This window comes from Diceros bicornis, chromosome 17 (genome assembly GCF_020826845.1).
Source record: "Diceros bicornis minor isolate mBicDic1 chromosome 17, mDicBic1.mat.cur, whole genome shotgun sequence".
In the NCBI taxonomy this organism is placed as follows: Eukaryota; Metazoa; Chordata; class Mammalia; order Perissodactyla; family Rhinocerotidae; genus Diceros; species Diceros bicornis.
The window spans coordinates 24,146,843-24,166,107 of NC_080756.1; the positions used below are offsets into that span (position 1 = coordinate 24,146,843).

The window sequence follows — 19,265 nt, forward strand, 5'->3', positions numbered from 1 at the left end:
AACTTATATTCCATAATAAAAACTAAATGTAAATACTTTTTAAATAACTGACTCTGCTTAGTGATAAGAAGGAAATACATAGATTGCTATGATAGAGAGTAAACGAGGAAAGTATTTTGGGCAGTATGCTCAGAGGAGGCTCCCTGAAAGGTGATATTTAAGTTGAGACCTGAAGGATGAAGAGGAGTTGGCCATGCAGGGCTAAAGAAATAACATTCAAAGAAGGAGGAAAAGCAAGTCAATGGTTCTGAAGCAGAAAATATCTTGGTGTGCTCAAGGATATGATCAAAAGAGGTCAGTGTGACTGAAGGGTAATGAAGAGATGGGAGGTTGGGGAACCAAATGAGGTTGAAGAGGAGGCAGGCACCATATTCCACCATGGGTGGACAGATAAGCAGTGTGTGGCATCACACCATGACAGAACACTCCGCTGTGGCCACTGTGACAGAACACTGCTCTGTGGCCAGAGCAGAAACAACAGACCAGGTGTCAGATACTGTTGAGGTCCAGGTGACAAAGCTGGCCTAAGACAGTAGTAGTAGAGACAGAGAAGACAAATTCAAAATATATTTTGAAGGTAGAACTAAAAGTACTGGGGGAAGGGGGTGGTGGTGTCAATGAAGGAGAAACCAAGGATGACACCCAGGTTTCTGACTTGGGAAACTGGGAAGATGGTGGTAGCATTTACTGAGATGGCAAAGACGGGATGTGGAAAGGCAGGTTTGGGCAAATGGGATATGGAAGTCAATCAAGAGTTCCTCCTTGGGCATGAGACATCCAAAAAGACATCAGGGAGGCAGTCAGATGTAGGCTCTGGCACTCAGGAGAGGCTAATGTTGAACACATAAATTGGGGAGTCATCAGCTCATTAACAGTATTTTAAAGCCCTAGGAACAGACGAGTGTGTAGAGCAAGAGGGCTTAAGCCACACCCTGAAAAATTCTCAACATTCAGAGGTCCCAAAAAGAAGAAATGCCAGCAAGGATCATGGAATGGCTACTAGGGAAGGGGAAGTCAAATTAAGAGGCAATTTCAAGAAAGGAATGGAAAACTGCTTGAAGACACTCAGATATCCAGTATGACAGAAAAGGAATGTTATCTATTGGAAGCAGCAACACATAGATTTGGAATGACGCTGAGTAACGTCACAAGAATGATGGGAAAAGATGCCAGATTGTAACAGGGTGAAGAGTAAATGAGTAATGGAGAGCTATAGTACATCTAGGTAACATTTTAGAAATTCTGCCTTAACAGGGAACATAAAAATGAGGTGAGATGGAGAGGGATATTAGGGTCTAGGAAGGTGTTTGGTTCTTTAATTTTTAATATACGGGTACTAGAGCATAAATTCACTTATTCCTTCAGTCATTCAAAAAATACTTATCGAGCACCAGAACAACGTCTTTATGGAGCTTATGATCTACCGGGGCACAGAGGCAATAAACAAATACACATATACTAATTTCAGGTGGAGATAAATGCTTTGAAGTCAAATGAAGCAGGTTAAGGGGATAGAGAGTAACAGTGATATTTTTGATCAGTGAGTCAGAGATGCCAGATCTGAGGGGGCGGCATTTGAGGGAGAACTGAATGAAGCACAGGAGCAAGAATGCTAGACAGGAAGGGACTGGGAGGTGAAAGGAGACGAGAGGAGGATGAGAACAGTGTTCCAGGCAGGAGGGCAGCGTGTCAAGGGACACTGAGAGGCCGGTGTGGCTGGAGCACCTTGAGAGACAGGCAGAGTGGGAAGAGATGGGGACAGAGAGGTAGAAGGGGCCTTACAGTACAACACGGCTAAGAGTTTGGACTTGACACTGTTTGTAGAGAAGCCACTGCAGGTAGTATAAAAGCACAAAACAGAAGAATTACCGTGGCTGTTGTGTCAATTCAGACCATGAGGTACACGAGTGGAGACAGGAGGTTGGCTTAGGAAGCGACCACAGAAGCCCCAGGAAGACTTGGTGGTGGCCTGGGCTTGGATTTAGGTGTGGGGCTGGGAGATCAGGAGTGCCTGGATTTGGGGTGGATGCTAATTAATGGAATATGAGGTGTGAGTGAAAGGCAGGAATCAAGGATGACTTCAGGTTTTTGGCTTGAGCGACTGGGTGGAGTCAGCGCTGAGATGAGGAAGAAGAGAAGAAGTCTAGGTAGGTTTTAGAAAACAAATCAAGAAGTTGGTTTTGGACATGTTACATCTGAGACGTCTATTAGACGACCAAGTGGAGAGGTAAACAGGCAGTTGAGAAGCAAGGGACAGACAGGGACTGGAGATAAGTATGCAGAAGTCATCGACATAGAGATGGTATGTAAGGCCCTGGAGACGAATGATGACCTTAGGAGTGAGTTGAGATGGGGAAGAGGTCAGAGAACAAAGCTCTCAGCACTCCAAAGTTTAGAGGCCAGGAATAGGAAGGGAAGGACCCAGCAGGGGAGCCTGAGAAAAAAGCAAGTGAGTTGTGAGCAGAATCAAGATGAAGTAGCGTCACAGAAGCCAAGTAAAGAAAGAATTTCAGGAAGGAGGGAGTGGTCCAGTGTGCTCAGTGCTGCTGAGATAAGCATGTGTTTCACGAGAAAGTGCCAAGGGCCTCTGCGACTCCTGATGAATGAACAATGCTCTGAGATAACATTCCTTACCCATAAGTGTACTCGAACTACTTCGTTTCTGGAATAGTAACTCTCAGTTCATCTAGAACACCAACACTCTGTTCCCGTGAATGCCTCACCACATGGCAAGCCCTCCCTCAGGATTCTCCCAGGAAGCAACCCAGGAGATCCCTGTGCCTGCGAAATAGAAACAGCTCTAATGGGCAGGCTTAAAAAATGAGGAAGCAGACCAGTGCTCACAGCAAAGAGAAGCAGATATGTTAGGGCAGGACACAACTACTCTATAGGTTTCTACATTTTTCTAACTCACAGCCTGTGAGAGGAAAATTAATGAAATCATTCCTCCCATCTTATACAGTCACTGAAACTGCAGAACAGCTGCAGTTGCTGAAACTGCGGATTATTGATCATTTCTAACCCCTTTTTCTCCCACTATTCTTTGTTCATATTGCAGCATCTGACTTTTTTTTAAAATCAAGTTTATTGAGGTTTAACTTATATACAGCAAAAATTTACCCTTTTTAAGTCTGATGCGTTTTGACAAACGTATACAATCATGTCACCTCTACCACAATGAAGATATAGAGTATTTCCATCACCCCAGAAAGTTTCCTCTTGCCCCTCTGCAGTCAATCTCCTCCACTCACTTCTAGTCCTTGGCAAGCAATGATCCAATTTTCGTCTCTATAGTTTTGCCTTTTCAGAATGTCATATAAATGGAACCAAGTAGTATGTAGCTTTTTGTGTCTGGCTTCTTTCATTTAGCATAATGCTTTTTAGATTTATCTATGTTGTTGCCTGAATCAGTAATTTGTTCCTTTTGCCACTGAACAGTATTCCATTGTATGGATGTACCACACTTTATCCATTCACCAGTTGATGAACATTTGAGTTGTATCCAGGTTTTAGCTATTATGAATGAACATCTATGGACTTTTCCTAAAAGGTCTTATGTGGACCCAGGTTGTCATTTCTCTCAGGTCAATACTTAGGGGTGGGATCACTGGGCCATGTAGCATCCGGCTTTTATCCACCAAGAATAGCTAAACATTGTCTGAGCACAAACTTTGCATCATACAATGTTCTAAGTTCTTTATATGCCTTATGTTATTTAAGTCTCAAAAGAACAATCAAGTTATTATTGTTCCCATCTTACTGAAAAGGAAACTAAGGCACAAAGAGGTCAGGTGGCCTGCCTGAGATGACACAGCTAGGGGGTAATAGAGACAGGATTCTCAAACTCAGGAATCACATGGCAAAGTGCAAATTATCAACCATTTTGCTCTGCTCCCTCCCCCAAGTCAAATGCGTGATGTCTGAGAGACAGATCACGAAATGCTACCTGATACGGTGTCTTTTGACCAAAAATGGCCATTGCTGACTGTTCCTTTCTTCCCTTGTAAATCATGACAATGAATACACTGGAACCCTCTGAGGGTCACTGCAATAACAACACATCATTTTCAAGTCAGAACTTTACAGACCATTATGAGAAAATGCTTTTAAGTGTCATAGAAGTTTATAAATGTTAACTTTTGGTGTTAAATAACAACTCTAAGAGAAGCTAAAGTCAGCTCACTTCTACCAGTATGGTAAATACTCATAGTCAATAACAAATCTCTTGTGGAAACTTCTCCACTCTCATGACATAAGAGGCCATGTTGGGTGGAAAAATACAAGGACTTTGGAAACTGACAGACCTGGATTCAAATTTGAGCTCTGCTCCCTAGTGGACAGGTGCATATATACCTCCTCACATGTAAAAGCTGGTGTAAATAAGTCCTTATTTGCAGAGCAGTTACCAAGATTCGACAGTACAACATGTGTTAAAACACTGAATACTGTGTGTTACATATTTAATAAATCCCTCCTTTCTCTCCTTCCCTTTCTTTTCTCTTCCAGAATGTACTGCTGAGCCTCTGAAATTAGTATAATAGAAGTTGGTTACTTAGCAAAAACTTGTATGTTTGTTAATTTTTCATCCAAATAGCACAGAGGAGAGACTGGACAGAGGTGGTTCTTTAAAATTTCATATTTTATCTCAAAAAAAAAAGGTCACGCAAACATTGCACTTTATATTTCACAATATAATCAAAATTATTTTAATATAAAAATGTTTTACATTTACCTCCAGCTAAATGACTTAGCTGTCTCCTGAAATTTTTAAGAATATTTGTTTTAGGAAGATTTCCCCTATATACATTGGCTTCCCTTACACGCTGCCACCCCACCACTCTCCCAATTTTAAAGCATGAAACAATGAAGTCTCATTAAGACTTCAAAATGATGTCACACTTTCTGGTCATTCTTCTCTCCTGTCTGCAACATCTTAACATCATCTTAACATCTACCCTACAACTCAGCCTAGTTTGCAGTCTTGACTCCAAAAGCTTTGAACTCTTGAATTCTCCAAACAAAAAACAGCTACTTCCCGTTCCCCCACGTGCAGCCTCCAGGCCACGGGTAAGCTCAAGAGATACTGGATGCACCCTGCTTTCTGAGACAAATCTCTGTTACAGCTACAAGAGTAAACATAAACACTGCGAATCTGGAAATACTTATCAAATAAAAATAAGACACTGGCCAAGCATGACCTTAAGTAAACTGAGATGACAGAAGATTGATAGTGTTTTCTTAATCAGTTGAAAAGACATTAACATATTAATCCAGAGACGCCAAAGGATTTAATTCAGCTGTTGCTCATGGAATGTGGCTGTTCAGAATTACATATGCAGTATGATACAGGAAATAATTTAGTCCTTAAAATGTATTTCCATAAAATAGCATTATGTTCTTTAGCCAACTTTTTGTCTTAAGGTAATATGCACATGCTCCCTTCCCTTATGCCATACACACTTGTAAGTATGATATTCAAAAATCCCTGGATGTTAGAAATACCTTGAGCAACATGTAAAGTCACTAAACTCTTGTTTCACTATTTTGTCATCAAAATCCTCAAAAATTTTTTTTTGCCAAAAAATCTCTCTCCTGGAAGGGAGGGATGGGAAATCCTTGTCTATGGGACCTTGACCCCACAGTACAGTGGGTTGTAGACAGATTAAGAAGTAACGTTTGCTTTCAGAAGCTATTTTCAGAAGCTGGCATATAGGAATGGATTATTTTTGGCAATGCATGTAGACTAATTGATGAATAAAAAGTTAGGGAACTTCAATTCAACAAATATTATCTGGAACCCTACTACATGTCAGCAAGTTACAGAGTTACAGACAGGACAAGGGAGATATGGCCCTGTCCTCCTGCAGCTGACAGCCCAAGGGAAAGGTAAGTAAGGGTGCTGTTCAAATACAAAGGAAGGGCATCTTACCCTGACTGGATGGGAGGAGAGTGGGAGGAGTCAGAAAAGGCCTCTTGGAGGCAGGATCATCACCTGAGGGACGAGGAGGCATCAATAAATACAACAGACAAATATAAGGGGGGTGGTATTAGGCAGCAGACAGACCGGTTGGAGGCAGCAGACCTGAATCCCCAACTGCTTCTGCAACAACTAGGATCTGACCGTGAGCAAGCCATTTGACCTTTCTAGTTCTCATTTTTCCTCATCTATGATACGGGGTGGCTAGATTATGTCAGTTGACCTTAACCCTTGCTGTGCATCAGAATAATCTGGGAGCTTTCTAAAAATACTGGGTCCCTCCCCTAGAAATGTGGTTTCCATTGGTGGGGCATCGGTGTTTCTTTCAAAAGCTTTCCTGGTGAAGCTCATCTGCAGCCAAGGCTGAGAAGCCCTGGATGAGATGATTTCTCGAGTCTGTGGTTCTCAACCCTTAGTGCACAATAACATCCCCTGGGGAGCTTTTAAAAAATCCCAGGGCAGGTTGCATTCCAGACAAGAATGCAGGGGGGTGGGAACCAGGCCTCAGTATTTTTTAAAGTTTCCAGGCTGATTCCAAGGTGTAGCCAATGAGAACGACTATTGCAGGCCCCCTTAATACTCAGTTTCCTATTATGGCGAGTGAAGGATGGGAAAAGGAAGGAAAGAGAAGCCCTTAAGTTTCTCCCTCTCTCATTCTTACGTCAAATTAAAAAGAGAACTGAATGCCAAAGGCCACTGAGGGATTTTAAATGGGATTGTACCACACAGTAGGGTTGAGTTTGGACATGTGCACAACTCATGTTGATGTATGACAGGTAGAAAATGCCCATTCCAAAATGCTCTCAGTTCTAAATTTAAAATTCAATAGACTACATCTATAAAATAACTCCATGGTGTGTTCTCTGCAATACTTAGTTAGAATTTGATTTGCATGGTTGACTGTAATATGAACATTACATTCCCTACCCCCAAGGTTACTTAAATCCACTTATTAGGCAATGGTGAACTAAACAAACAGTAATTAGAAACACTCCAGACTACCTCTTAAATCGGCTGCTAAATTATATTTTTCCTGCACCAAAGCCCATACACACAGCATGTCCACAAGCATCACGAAACCAAAGCCTCAGAAATATTTGCATTAATAACAACATAAGTTACCTCTGGGCCTTCACGCTGGATTCTGCAGGGAAGTGAAGGTTGCTTTAGAAGAGGACTGTTCATTACTGCTATTTCTCACATCTGGGTAAATAAAGCACTGCCCACACGTGGTTAGAAATCCCTGGAGAAAACGAACTCTCCGGGGGGGGGGGGGTCTGGAAATGAAGAACACCTCTGATAGACTGCCTCATTTCCTGAAATGAGTCAGAAATGAAAGGAGTTCTTCAGAAAAGAACATCTTCACCGTGGCACAGCTTATAAAATAATGCCAGAAGGTACCTGTGGCTAAGAGCCGGACCTGGGGAAGGAGGGAGGCCTGGAGAACAGGACAGGGCCTCTGTACCGCGCTTCATCTCAGATCTGCCCCGTTAGCTCAGAGGGTCTGCAAAGCCAGTGAGCCCCAGGCACCCCGGTCTCAGCTGTAAATCTTGATGAGCAGTCAGATTGCTTACATTCCATTAGAAAACTGGCCCCTCTCCAAAGGATGGAAGCAGCCAGAAAGGATTCATGTGCCGTCGTGGGCACAGAAACAGCAATTCTTACAAGAAAAATTGTTTTACTTAACTAAAAATAGTTGATGCCTATTAATGACTTGGAGAGCCTCCCTCCTGAGGAGGAGGGACTGCTGCATCGAGATGACCTGAGGTCGCCAAGGGAAGCCCCTCCTTCCACATTAGGCAGGAAGGAGAGGTACTGGCAGATGGTCAGGTACTTACCCTCCACTAAGAAAGACTGAAACACCTTTCACAACAACTCTCGTAAGGACCAATAAACAGGAAGGTGAAAAACAGAGGCTGTCTTCACCAAAATCGGGGGCTAGTTATTTTTGTTAGGTGGGTCTTCACTATTCTTTCCATCATGAGTTTTTAAAAGGAATCCAACTCCATTGTTTATAATTGAAGGGAAGGGCAGGAAGGGACCTAGAAACAACCTAAATGCCCATTAATAGGAGACCAGTTAAATTAAAATCTGGTCATACACAATGGAATACTACGTAGCCATTTAAAAGAAGACCAATACAGAGCACACGCAGATACAGAGAGATCCGTATTCTGTAATAATACATTTAAGACATGAAAAGAAATGCACCTGGTCTCTGTATAGTAAACACGGGTGTAAACATATTGAAAGAAGTTGCCTTCATGTATAAGGAGGGGGTTAGGAAAGTACTATTTTTCCCTCTGTATTCCTCAATACAGTTTGAATTACCTTTTCGTGTACTTACACCCTCCCCTTTTTAATAATAGGCATTATGTAGGTGGAAGGCTATTTTTGGATTCTTCTTTATATTAGTCTCACTATACATAATTTAAAACAAATGAACGTTATTTTAAATAGATGTTATAGGCTGAATTGTATCTCCCCAAAATTATATGTTGAAGCCCTAACTCCCAGTACCTCAGAATGTGACTATATTTGGAGACGGGGCCCTTAAAGAGGTGATGGAGTTAAAATGAGGTTGACAGAGTGGGCCCTAATCCGATCTGACTGGTGTCCCTGTAAGAAGAGGAAATACGGACACACAGGGAGAAGCCAGGGAAGCACACACACAAGAAAGACCATGTGAGGACACAGAGAGCTGGTGGCACCTGCAAGTCAAGGAGAGAGGCCAGAAGAAACCAAATGTGCCAACACCTTGACCTTGGATTTCTAGCCTCCAGAATCGTCAGAAAATAAATTTCTGTTGTTGAAGGCTCCCAGTCTGCAGGTGTTTTGTTACAGCAGCCCTAGCAAACTAGTACAATATATAAATAAATACACAGATGCAATCAACTAACACAACACGGAGAGGCACCCATAAAAGTCTTCGATGGGTCAAAACCCCACTATGTCTGCTGTGATGCAGATAGCTTCAGTTGGCATGTGAAGAAATTGGGGCTCACAGTGCTTCTAAGTCAGGATCACCCCATTAAGTGACTTGAGCCAAGACTAGAATAGCTTTCCTACCTCCTGATTCAGAACTCTTTCTGCTCACACCATTTATCTTTTATGGTAATCTAAACAAATCCCATAACTCGAAGGACTGGAGCCCAAGATATTTTATTTATTAGTGTCTTTTTAAGGTCTGGCTTATAATCAAAAGGCTTTCTTCCTGTGCTGATAACTAATGAAGAGGAAGGTGTCACAGTAATATTATTAATCCAATTAAAAAAAAAAAAGACTTGGCACTAGGGTTTTAAAAAATCCAGAAAAACAAACCACATCTGTGTGCCAACCCAGTTTTTTATACTTTAATACATGAGGTCTCAGCCACAATGCAATATATTAAAAGTATGGTAGTCCAAAGCCAAAGCTTCTTTATGAAATTTTATAGATTTTTACAAATTAATCAATCCTCCTTTGAAAAATTAGAATTTAGAGATCAAAGATATATTAAAACCACAGACTTTGCCTATGGAGTCCACAACCTAGAAGTGGGTTAAGATCCAGACACATGAAACGAAGATCAAAACTTGAAGATAAATCCTTGGTACAGTCAGTCCAGGCTGCATTCAGAGGACAGCGGAATCACTTCTGCCTCAAATGGTTAGGGAAAATTTCACCAAGCACAAGAGCTCTAAACCAATCTGGGATTAGATACCTAAAGGTTAAGGAGAAGACATTTACGTCCAGGTCTGTCTAGCCACTGAGGACAAAGTTTTGAAAGCAACAACTGCATACCTAGGATTCTAACACAGTGCCTGCAAATCATAGGCATTTGCCAATGCCAGAGCAGGGGAGACAAGTGGGAAAGGACACAGTAGGTTCACCTTAGGGTAGGTCTGAGGTACACGTTCTTGTAAGGAGATTGTGGGCTATATAGTTTGGGGCCAACCTGTAGATATACTGAACTTTGAGCTTTATCCCTATGCATTGTGGGGTCTTCAAAGGTGTTTCTGAAGAATGTTATAAACCACATGGATGTGACCCGAAGTGATATGCAGAATGGATTAGAGCTGGTAGGGAAATGATCAGAATGAATCAATCAAGGGGCATCAGGAGGTGAATCAGGTGATCAATCGGGAAAAGTCTCAGCTTCCAATCTGTAAAATGGGCATCATACTGCCTATCTTCATAGGGTTCTTGTGAATACTAAATGGGATTTAACACGTGGCCTAACAGTAAGCACTTAAGAAATATAATTGCTATTATCATTATTATTTCATACTGAAAGATATAGAAGAAAACGAGTGAGAGAGCAAGTGTGAGGTATAGAGCCCCTTATACAGAGAATGGTCATAGGTATCCACCTTCTTACGAAGTGAAGTGTGCTGTGTTTATTCGTTAGTTCTCCAGAACTTAATGCGGATTCAGTAGACTCAACACAGGAGGAACAGATGTCTGAAATGATCTTTAAAACCAACACACTCCAAAATCAATTTTTAAGTTGCTTTTGTATACAAGTAACTCTATAGGCTAATGCCAATCAGTTTTGAAACACTACATTAATGGACTCTGCCATAAATCCAGGAAGACTATTTTCATAATGAAAATGCCAATGCTTGTTTAATTAAGGATGGAATTGCCAACATAAAAGACATAAGATAAATGAGGAGTCATTCCTCTCTCTCATAAATGAAAGGACCTGATAACTCCATGAATTATTTTGAGATACTGATTACCAGAAATTGTTGAGAATCTAAGCTACAGGATTTCCTAACTGCATACTAATCACTTCATGTTGGGACTGACAGCCTCAGACCAAATTTGGTCGTCTGGCTTTTAAAGTTCCTTTTTCTAATTATTATCAGGGGGCCCGTGGTCCTATACTTAATGTCCTTACGAAGATATGAAACTCTACTGAAGATAATGGCACTTTGTCTCACATAAAGTAATGCTAATTTTTTTTTGTAAATTTGACCTTAGAAGGGAGATTTACTATACATAAAAAAGTACACACACATTTACACAAATATATACATGTGTCCTCATGGTAAAGTTTTTATTTTATTTTATTTTTTTGTGAGGAATATCAGCCCTGAGCTAACATCCAATGCCAATCCTCCTTTTTTTTTTTTTTTTTTGCTGAGGAAGAATGGCCTTGGGCTAACATCCGTGCTCATCTTCCTCTACTTTATATGGGACCCCGCCACAGCATGGCTTGACAAGCGGTGTGTCGGTGCACGCCAGGATCCAAACCTGCGAATCCCGGGCCACTGAAGCCAAGTACGTCCACCTAGCCACTGCACCACCAGGCCGGCCCCATGGTAAAGCTTTACCAACTAACCATTATTTTCTATCAGCCATCATGAAATTAATACAGCAGAGATCTGTGCTGATTCCTATTAATTCCTATTCTCAACATTAATGATCTATTTAAAAACTGTTTACTCTTTGGTCCAAGACCAGGTTCCCACATTTACCATATCACTGGAGGGTGTATTACTTCTTAAAATCAATAAAAGTCAAAACCCAACATAATTACCGAAAGGGACTAACACAAAGGGAGCAAAGAGGGCAAAATAAGACATTACTGATTAACCCAAAGGGAGCAAATTTATGGCCACATTTACAGCCATTAAATGTGGTTTGTGAAGCATTTTAAAGTATAGGAAATGCTGCTGATGAAAAAGTTCTGGAGGTGGATAGGGGCAATGGTTGTACAACATTGTGAATGTACTTAATGCCACTGAATTGTACATTTGAAAAATGGGTAAAATGGTAAATTATATTATGCAAATTTTACAACAATGAAAAAATAAATATTAGGGAATGCTTATAAGGCAAGTTAAGTGAAAAGGCAGGATACTGTATTGTCTAAAACATATAAAATTACATCTGCATTTTTCAAAGGCTGGAAAGAAGCACACTAAGGTATTCATGTTTGGTTTCTCTTCAGGCAGCAGCATGAGGGGTAATTTTTGTTTTATTTGCAATTTTCTGTATTTTCCAAAATTTCTACAATAGCCAACGCTTGCAATCAGAAAAAGATGTGGCCTCGCAGACGTCAGGGATAGGAAGGTTTGGTTACCAGCAAGTCTAATCTGGATGGGAATCATTCACCTTGCTATGATCCTTGGTGCACTTGTACACTGCATACCATCTGTGCTTCCTTCACTGTGGAGACAGTCCAAAGGTACACCATCTGAGTTAAAATTTTATCTTTATTATATTGAAATGAATTTTTGTTCTTTTTCTTTTTGCTATGCCAGAAAGCATGCATTACAGATCTGCTGCCCCATAAATAAGCTTTGTCCAGGCTAAGAAGCTGCAATAGATGGTTGTTTTGGACATACAAGTGCCAAACTGGATCAAATGCACAGCTGTTCTCAGAGGTGAAGGCTTTCAGGACCTGTGACTGGCCTGTCTGGAATGTCTCATAGAGAATGAGACAGGCTCAGCAAACATTAGATTCATCATATTTATGGATAAATTAGAAGAAAGGCCTTTGGAGTCCCACAAACTCAGGATTGAAGTAACATATGATATAGACCTAGGATTGCCACCTATGATTGTTATCTTGAATGCTCCTGGCCTCAGTTTCCCCACAAATAAACGGGCATAATAATATCTACCCTTTTGGTATTAAATGGGATGTTTGCAAATCTGAGATGCAGGAAAACCCCAAGCCTGCTGTCAGTAGATGCTCAATCAATAGCACTAGTTTCCTTCCCTCTCTGTCTTTAGATCAAGTATCTAATTTGGGAAGGCAACAGTGTAAATGACTTGAATGTGAAAATGACCAACTATCTACAACTAATAAAGCTAACATGATAGGAGTACAGGAAGATATTTGCAACAATCTTCTAATTCACCCCATCAACTCAGAAGCCCTCATGATACAGTTCCAAACAATTTTCCTACTCTTTGTTTCTCAGTAATAAGAAAATATTAATCTGAAACCATGAAGCCACCCTTCTGTTTCTTCTTTAACATTCCCACTGTTAAATCTTGATGTTTACTCCTCCAAGCCCTCTGCAAGCTCCTCTCACATTCCAGTAGCTGAGGATCCTGGAATCCCTCTGAGTGGGGCTGAGCATCGCGCAAGGGGGGAGCCTGATTCATGCATCCCAGTGTGGAGCTTTGAAAAATACATACAACTAATCATTATGCTTCTGAAGGTTACTTGACTTTGGCCGATGGACTGGGGTATTTGTGTGCTCCTAAGACAAAAGTCCACACGTGACCAACAGTGCCCTCCATGTCCGCTCCCATAACCTTTGTCCTTTACTTTGCCTTGTGGTTACCAACATTCTGTAGCAAGCTGATAGCGTCTGAGATTGCATCAGATTCAACACTGCACCAAACCCCTCCCTTCAAAAGAGCAGCCCCTATCTTTGCAGTAGATCTGCTCCCTTCCTTGATTGGCTCCTTTACTTGAGTGTCTCACTGGGCAAAGGATAATGGAAATCTTCAGCTGTTTGTGGTTTCCTTTGTGCAGGCTGAACTAGGAACTCCACTACCTTTCAGGCTAGAAAGCTCGAGTTCATTCTTTCAATCCACATGTCCTGAGCCCAGCCCTAAATGCTGGGCATTCAAAAATGTGCCAGTCTTGCCTTATGGAAGAAAAGAATATCAACAATTACACCACAGTGTAATATGTTCTAGAACAAAGGTAAGTACAGGGTATTATTATAGCTGCACAGAGGGACAGAGGAGGAGGACACTGGATCTGCCTGGGCAGGATTCTAAGAGTTGGATAATTCACACATCTCTTTATCAGCCGCTGAGGAATGAATGAGCTGACCTACAGTGTCCCTGGGGGGTTAATGCTGTTGCAGACTTTTAATGCCGTCATTTAATACCACTGACACTGAACTGCTTTGGTTGCTGTATTTGCTTTCTTGCTCTCCTCACAGATTCACCTCCTTACTTTATTTTCAGAATAAAACATATGGTGCTTCCATTCTCTCCCCAGTCTTTCAACCTCATAACGTTTCCTGCCCTGGAGAGTTGCTTTCACTATCAGGGAAAGAACACTGTAAATGCTTAGTTGGAGCAAAGAGGCAGGAATGAGCCTGCTCGCTGAAAGGAGCTAGAAAAGGGTGTGTGGAACCATTACACAGGGCCCTGTGACTGGGCCCTCAGTGGTCCCAGCAGGTGACTAATTGCCCTGTGGCTGCCCAGGCACACCCTGCCAGCTGTAGCTGGGGACAGTTTATCTTCAAATCATTTTCTATCCTCTGCCCCTCACCTCACTCATGTCTGGTGGTATAATATTTGTCAAAAGAATTGTTTTTAACCTTTTATAGACCATGCAACTCTTTGGGAAAATCAGGTGAAATTCAAGGATCCTATCCCCAGAAAAACTCTTAGAAGCACATAAAATATTGCATCCAACTCCTGGGGTTTCACACACCCCTGAAGCCAGATACCAACAGGGGGCATACTGTTCAGCTGGAATATTTTTGAGCTTCTACCACGTGCCATATACCATGGAGACCCCATCTCAAACTCAACTCACCACCACTCTGAAGGTTGGACCATTCTCCCACCCAGGATCCTGCCTGGAACACCGTCCCCATGTTTTCTGCCCAGGAAACACCTGTTCAGCAAAGCATCACCTCTTGAATGAAAACATTCTGAACCCTTTACCCTAATTCACCCACTCCCCCAAGAGGGACTAACTGCATCCTTCTTTATGTCCCACTATACTCTGCAGGTACTTTTGGTCAGAGATCCTACAATACTTATTATCTTCCTGTATTTACATGCCTTTCTCCACCTGCTAGATTATAAGCAGCCTGAGGGCATGGACTGTAACTTTATCATCTTTTATTTCCAGTTTCTAGTGGAGTCCTCATTTGGGAGAAAAACATTCCATTGAGGGAAATAAATATAAAATCAGATCACTTTAACCCAGGGATCTTAATGCTCAACCTGGAGAGATGAGTGATTTTAAGCTAAATCTTAAATAAGGAGAAGCAATAAACTAGACAAAGTGAGGGGTGGACATTATAGACAGAGGGGACAGCAAGGCATGCAGGCAGGAACCAGTGTGTGAAGGGAATAAAGAAATTCAGGATTCATGGTGACTAAAAAGGTAGGCAGGAAGTTGTGAGAGATGAGAAGAGAGAAGTAAAGAGGGGTGAGGTTAGGCAGGGCACTGAATGAGGTGTGAGGGAGCCTGGATTCATTGCTTAAAGGTGGGAAGTCACTGAAAATTTCTTTTCTTTTCTACTTAAAAAGTAACAAATGATAATTGTAGAAAATGGAGAAAAGGCACAGACAAGAAAACAAATTTATAACCCCACCATATAGATACAACTACTATTACAATTCTTCCATCTTTATATATTATGTATACATGCGTGTATGTGTATGTGACTATGGTTTTCATGCTACTTTGATTCTGCTAACATTCATTGGGCATTTATTAGGTACCAGACATTGTGCTAAATGCATGACATGCATTCTGTCATTATGTCAATTTCATCCTTATGAAAATTCTTACAGGTAGTTACTGTTGTAAGGCCATTTTAAAGAGGAAGACATCGTGGAGGGCGGGGAGAAACTGCAAGGGCACACAGCTAATACGTAGCGGAGCGAAGATTCAACACCAAGTTTTCTTACTGCAAAGACCATATTCTTTCACTTCAATTTTTCTTATGTATTCGCACTCATTTAATTTATAAGAGTGAATCATTTTATGCAATTTTCTCAGAAAATTCCCTTGAGATCTTGATTAGCATTGTAATAAACTGAAAAAATAAACCTGGAAAGCACGGACACTTTCCTGTGTTGTCTCCCCATATAGGAGCACAGAAAACGCCTCTGGCATTTAGTTCAATCTTTTTGCAGTCTTGGTAAGGTTTGCCGTTTTCTTCATTGAAGGCTTGTAAGTCCAGGAGGGTGACATGTTCAGATGTGTACTTGGGACAGATTAATCTGGCAACAGTATGAAGAAGGGTGGATCTGAGAAGATTGGAAGGCTGAAATACGAACTAAGGGATATGGTCACAGTCCAGGTGAGCCTGGGAGCCAGGCAGTGATATTGGGGATGGAGGGGAGGGAATGGACTCAGAAAACACAGAAGGCAGAATTTAAAGGACTGGATGTGGAGAAGCAGCAGCAGCAGGGTGGTGTGAGGAGAGGGAGGAGGTAGGGGAGACTGGACGGGGGATGCCATTCATTGAGAGAGATGCATTTTTCATGGTGGGGGGAGGGGGGTAAGAGGTTCAACTCTGAACATTAAATTACTGAACACATTCTGAGTGCCTACTGTGTGCCAGGTACCTTGCTGAGTGCTGGGGAGTCAGTGTTGAACCAGACTGAGGAGGTCACAGACAGGTGGAGGGGGGGTAACAGAGTGATGAGAAAGGGGCTGGCCCGGTGGCACAAGCAGTTAAGTGCGCGCTCTCCGCTGCGGCGGCCCAGGGTTTGCCGGTTCGGATCCCGGGCACGCACCAACGCACCGCTTGTCAAGCCCTGCCGTGGCGGCGTCCCATATAAAGTAGAGGAAGATGGGCATGAATGTTAGCTGCCCAGGGCCAGTCTTCCTCAGCAAAAAGAGGAGGATTGGCAGATGTTAGCTCAGGGCTGATCTTCCTCACCAAAAAAAAAAAAAAAAAAACCTTTGGGCCAGCCCTGTGGCTTAGCGGTTAAGTGTGCGCGCTCTGCTGCTGGCAGCCTGGGTTCAGATCCCGGCCGCGCACCGACACACTGCTTCTCTGGCCATGCTGAGGCCGCGTCCCACATACAGCAACTAGAAGGAGGTGCAACTATGACGTACAGCTATCTACTGCGGCTTTGGGGGAAAAAATAAATAAATTAAAAAAAAATTTAATTCAGAGTGATGAGAAAGAAGGAAGCACAGAGGGGGTGCATTCTGGTGGAGACGGCCTGGAGAGGGCTCTGAAACCCAATAACAGGCCAGAACCTATGAACTGCAAGTGTGAATAAGAATTCCCCCAGAAAACATGTACCGTAGAGAGGAACAGAAGTGGACTGAGGTTGGCAGGCTAAGCAACGCCAGTGTTTTAAGTGGAGCCGAGGAAGCAGGAGACCAAGAGGGAACAGTCAGATGCAGGAAGAGGGCCAAGAGAGCCCAGATCACAGAAGCCAGAGAGCAGGGGAAGGATAACAACCCATCTTGAGACAATACTTCCCTTGGACTTCCCAGGAAGAATGATTTTTTTTTTATTATTCAAAGGCCACTCAGTCAATTTTAAACATTAAACAAAATTCCATAAAATGTCCATGATGAGGGTAACAATTTACATCTCCTAGCTGCCTCTCACAGCTTTATCCACCAGCCATATGGCGCTGATGATTAATATTCAGTAGGAAGTGAATTTATAATCATGTGCCTGCCATTCAAATGTGAAAAGAAATGTTTTCTGCTCAGTACACCCAATAATACATTAATATATCTCCAGTTTAAAATATATTTATGAATAATTTTGTACATTTTATAAATTTCCTGGCAAGAATGATAATAGAACAATCTATTTTCACTGCTACATGAAACAAAAGAGAGAAATGAAAGGTTCAGTTAATCAAGGAATTTAATATGCTTTATAATAAATATCAAACAGTCATTACTTGGACTATACAAAGGGTGGCAGAGGTCAAAAGATGAATATAATAGCAAGAGTTGGTGCCCACATTTATTCTGTCAGTTGCTTACATTTGCATAAGAAGTTTCCTCTATTCACGAATTTTTTTAACCACATTAGAATGCTAGAAATCAAATTTGTTTTTCCTGATTTATATATGGGCAGTAATAATAAGATTTTATAATGATTAACAGTAGTAACAATCTAATAAATGGAAAACACTAGCCCTTCCAAGGTACCAATGCAACGACAGACAGACAGATAGGAAAATAAATTACCTTCACTGCCTTAGGTAAATGTGGTTTAGAAAGCTAGGAAAGAACCGGAATCTGAAATGATTACTGCGGTGGTGTTTGATAAGGCCAAAAAAGGCAAACTACTATTAACTCTTCATCCTTTGTCATCTTTGTCAACAGTATGTATGCACGTGTAGTGTACACACACATGCACACTCAAACTGATGACATCCTGACCATAAGAAGAGACGCCATCTCTGCAAGATTCTAGTGGCGAGACCTAGGCCAGAAGGAGATGCAAGATCTACCCATCCAGAAGGAGCTGATGGAGTCATAATTTCCCCTCTTAACCACCATCCAGAACTAGGAGTCACAATTAGCAGAGAGTGTAATTTAATAAAACTGTAATTTAATGAAATGAAAATGACTCTAGAATGATTCTTCCTAAATTAAGAAGAATCCTATGATTCCTTAATGATTCCTTTAGGAATAATAGCCAAAGAGTAATGTCCATTTCAACCTCCTCCACCAACATTTCTGCTTTCACTGGAGGAAAGAATTCCAAGGAAGAGGGAGAATCGGCAATGATGGCTAATCTTCTCCAGGCGGTCAAAGGTGACCAAGATTAAGGGCTTCCAAGATGCTAAACACTTAATAAATACCAGAATAATAAAAGCAGGGAAGGAAAGAGAGAGAAAAGGGATAAATGAATAAATGATAGAAAATAAGATGCTATAAAATTAAGAACAAACTAGGGGCGGGCCCCGTGGCTTAGTGGTTAAGTGCGCGCGCTCCACTACTGGGGGCCCGGGTTCGGATCCCAGGCGCGCACCGACACCCACTTCTCTGGCCATGCTGAGGCAGCGTCCCACATACAGCAACTAGAAGGATGTGCAACTATGACATACAACTGGGCCTTTGGGGAAAAAAAGGAGGAGGATTGGCAATAGATGTTAGCTCAGGGCCGGTCTTCCTCAACAAAAAGAGGAAGATAGGCATGGATGTTAGTTCAGGGCTGATCTTCCTCACAAAAAAAAAAAAAAAATTAAGACCACTAACAAATAGGAAGAAAGTTTCATTGACTTTGATCATCTGGACATACAAAAATATGGTATGAATTTTTTAGTGTTTACAATGTAAGAGATATTTACTTACATATGGCAAATTTAAGTAAAAAACTAACTTATTCTCAGTCAATTATAAAATGTTAAGGAAGTTAAAAATTTGATGACTCAAATCTTGATCAGGGTTATTTAAAATGTGATTATTTCATGGCTTAGCATTCAGATAAAAATATACAATAACAGAACCAGGAAACTTTGCTTTTATGCATTCAAATATATTGAGTTTGTTTATAGAAGAACTTGGTCATAATGCTTATTTCTACTTCATTTTCAACTGATAGCCAGGTCTAAACTTTTGTATTTGTAATTTTGGGAAACTCCCACAATT

The 19,265-nt window shown here is 41.4% G+C and overlaps 1 protein-coding gene across 2 annotated transcripts in view; it reads right to left on the minus strand.

Annotated features, from left to right (window-relative positions):
* ANO6 (anoctamin 6) overlaps positions 1 to 19,265 on the minus strand; it is a 186,124-nt gene that overhangs the window by 138,311 nt on the left and 28,548 nt on the right. The window contains exon 2 of one of the 2 annotated variants that reach the window (XM_058558450.1): positions 5,930 to 5,992. The exons of the other annotated variant lie outside the window; for it this stretch is intronic. Within the exon in view, the coding sequence (XP_058414433.1) occupies positions 5,930 to 5,992 (63 nt within the window). The remainder of the gene's footprint in view (positions 1 to 5,929; positions 5,993 to 19,265) is intronic. 2 annotated transcript variants of the gene reach the window in all.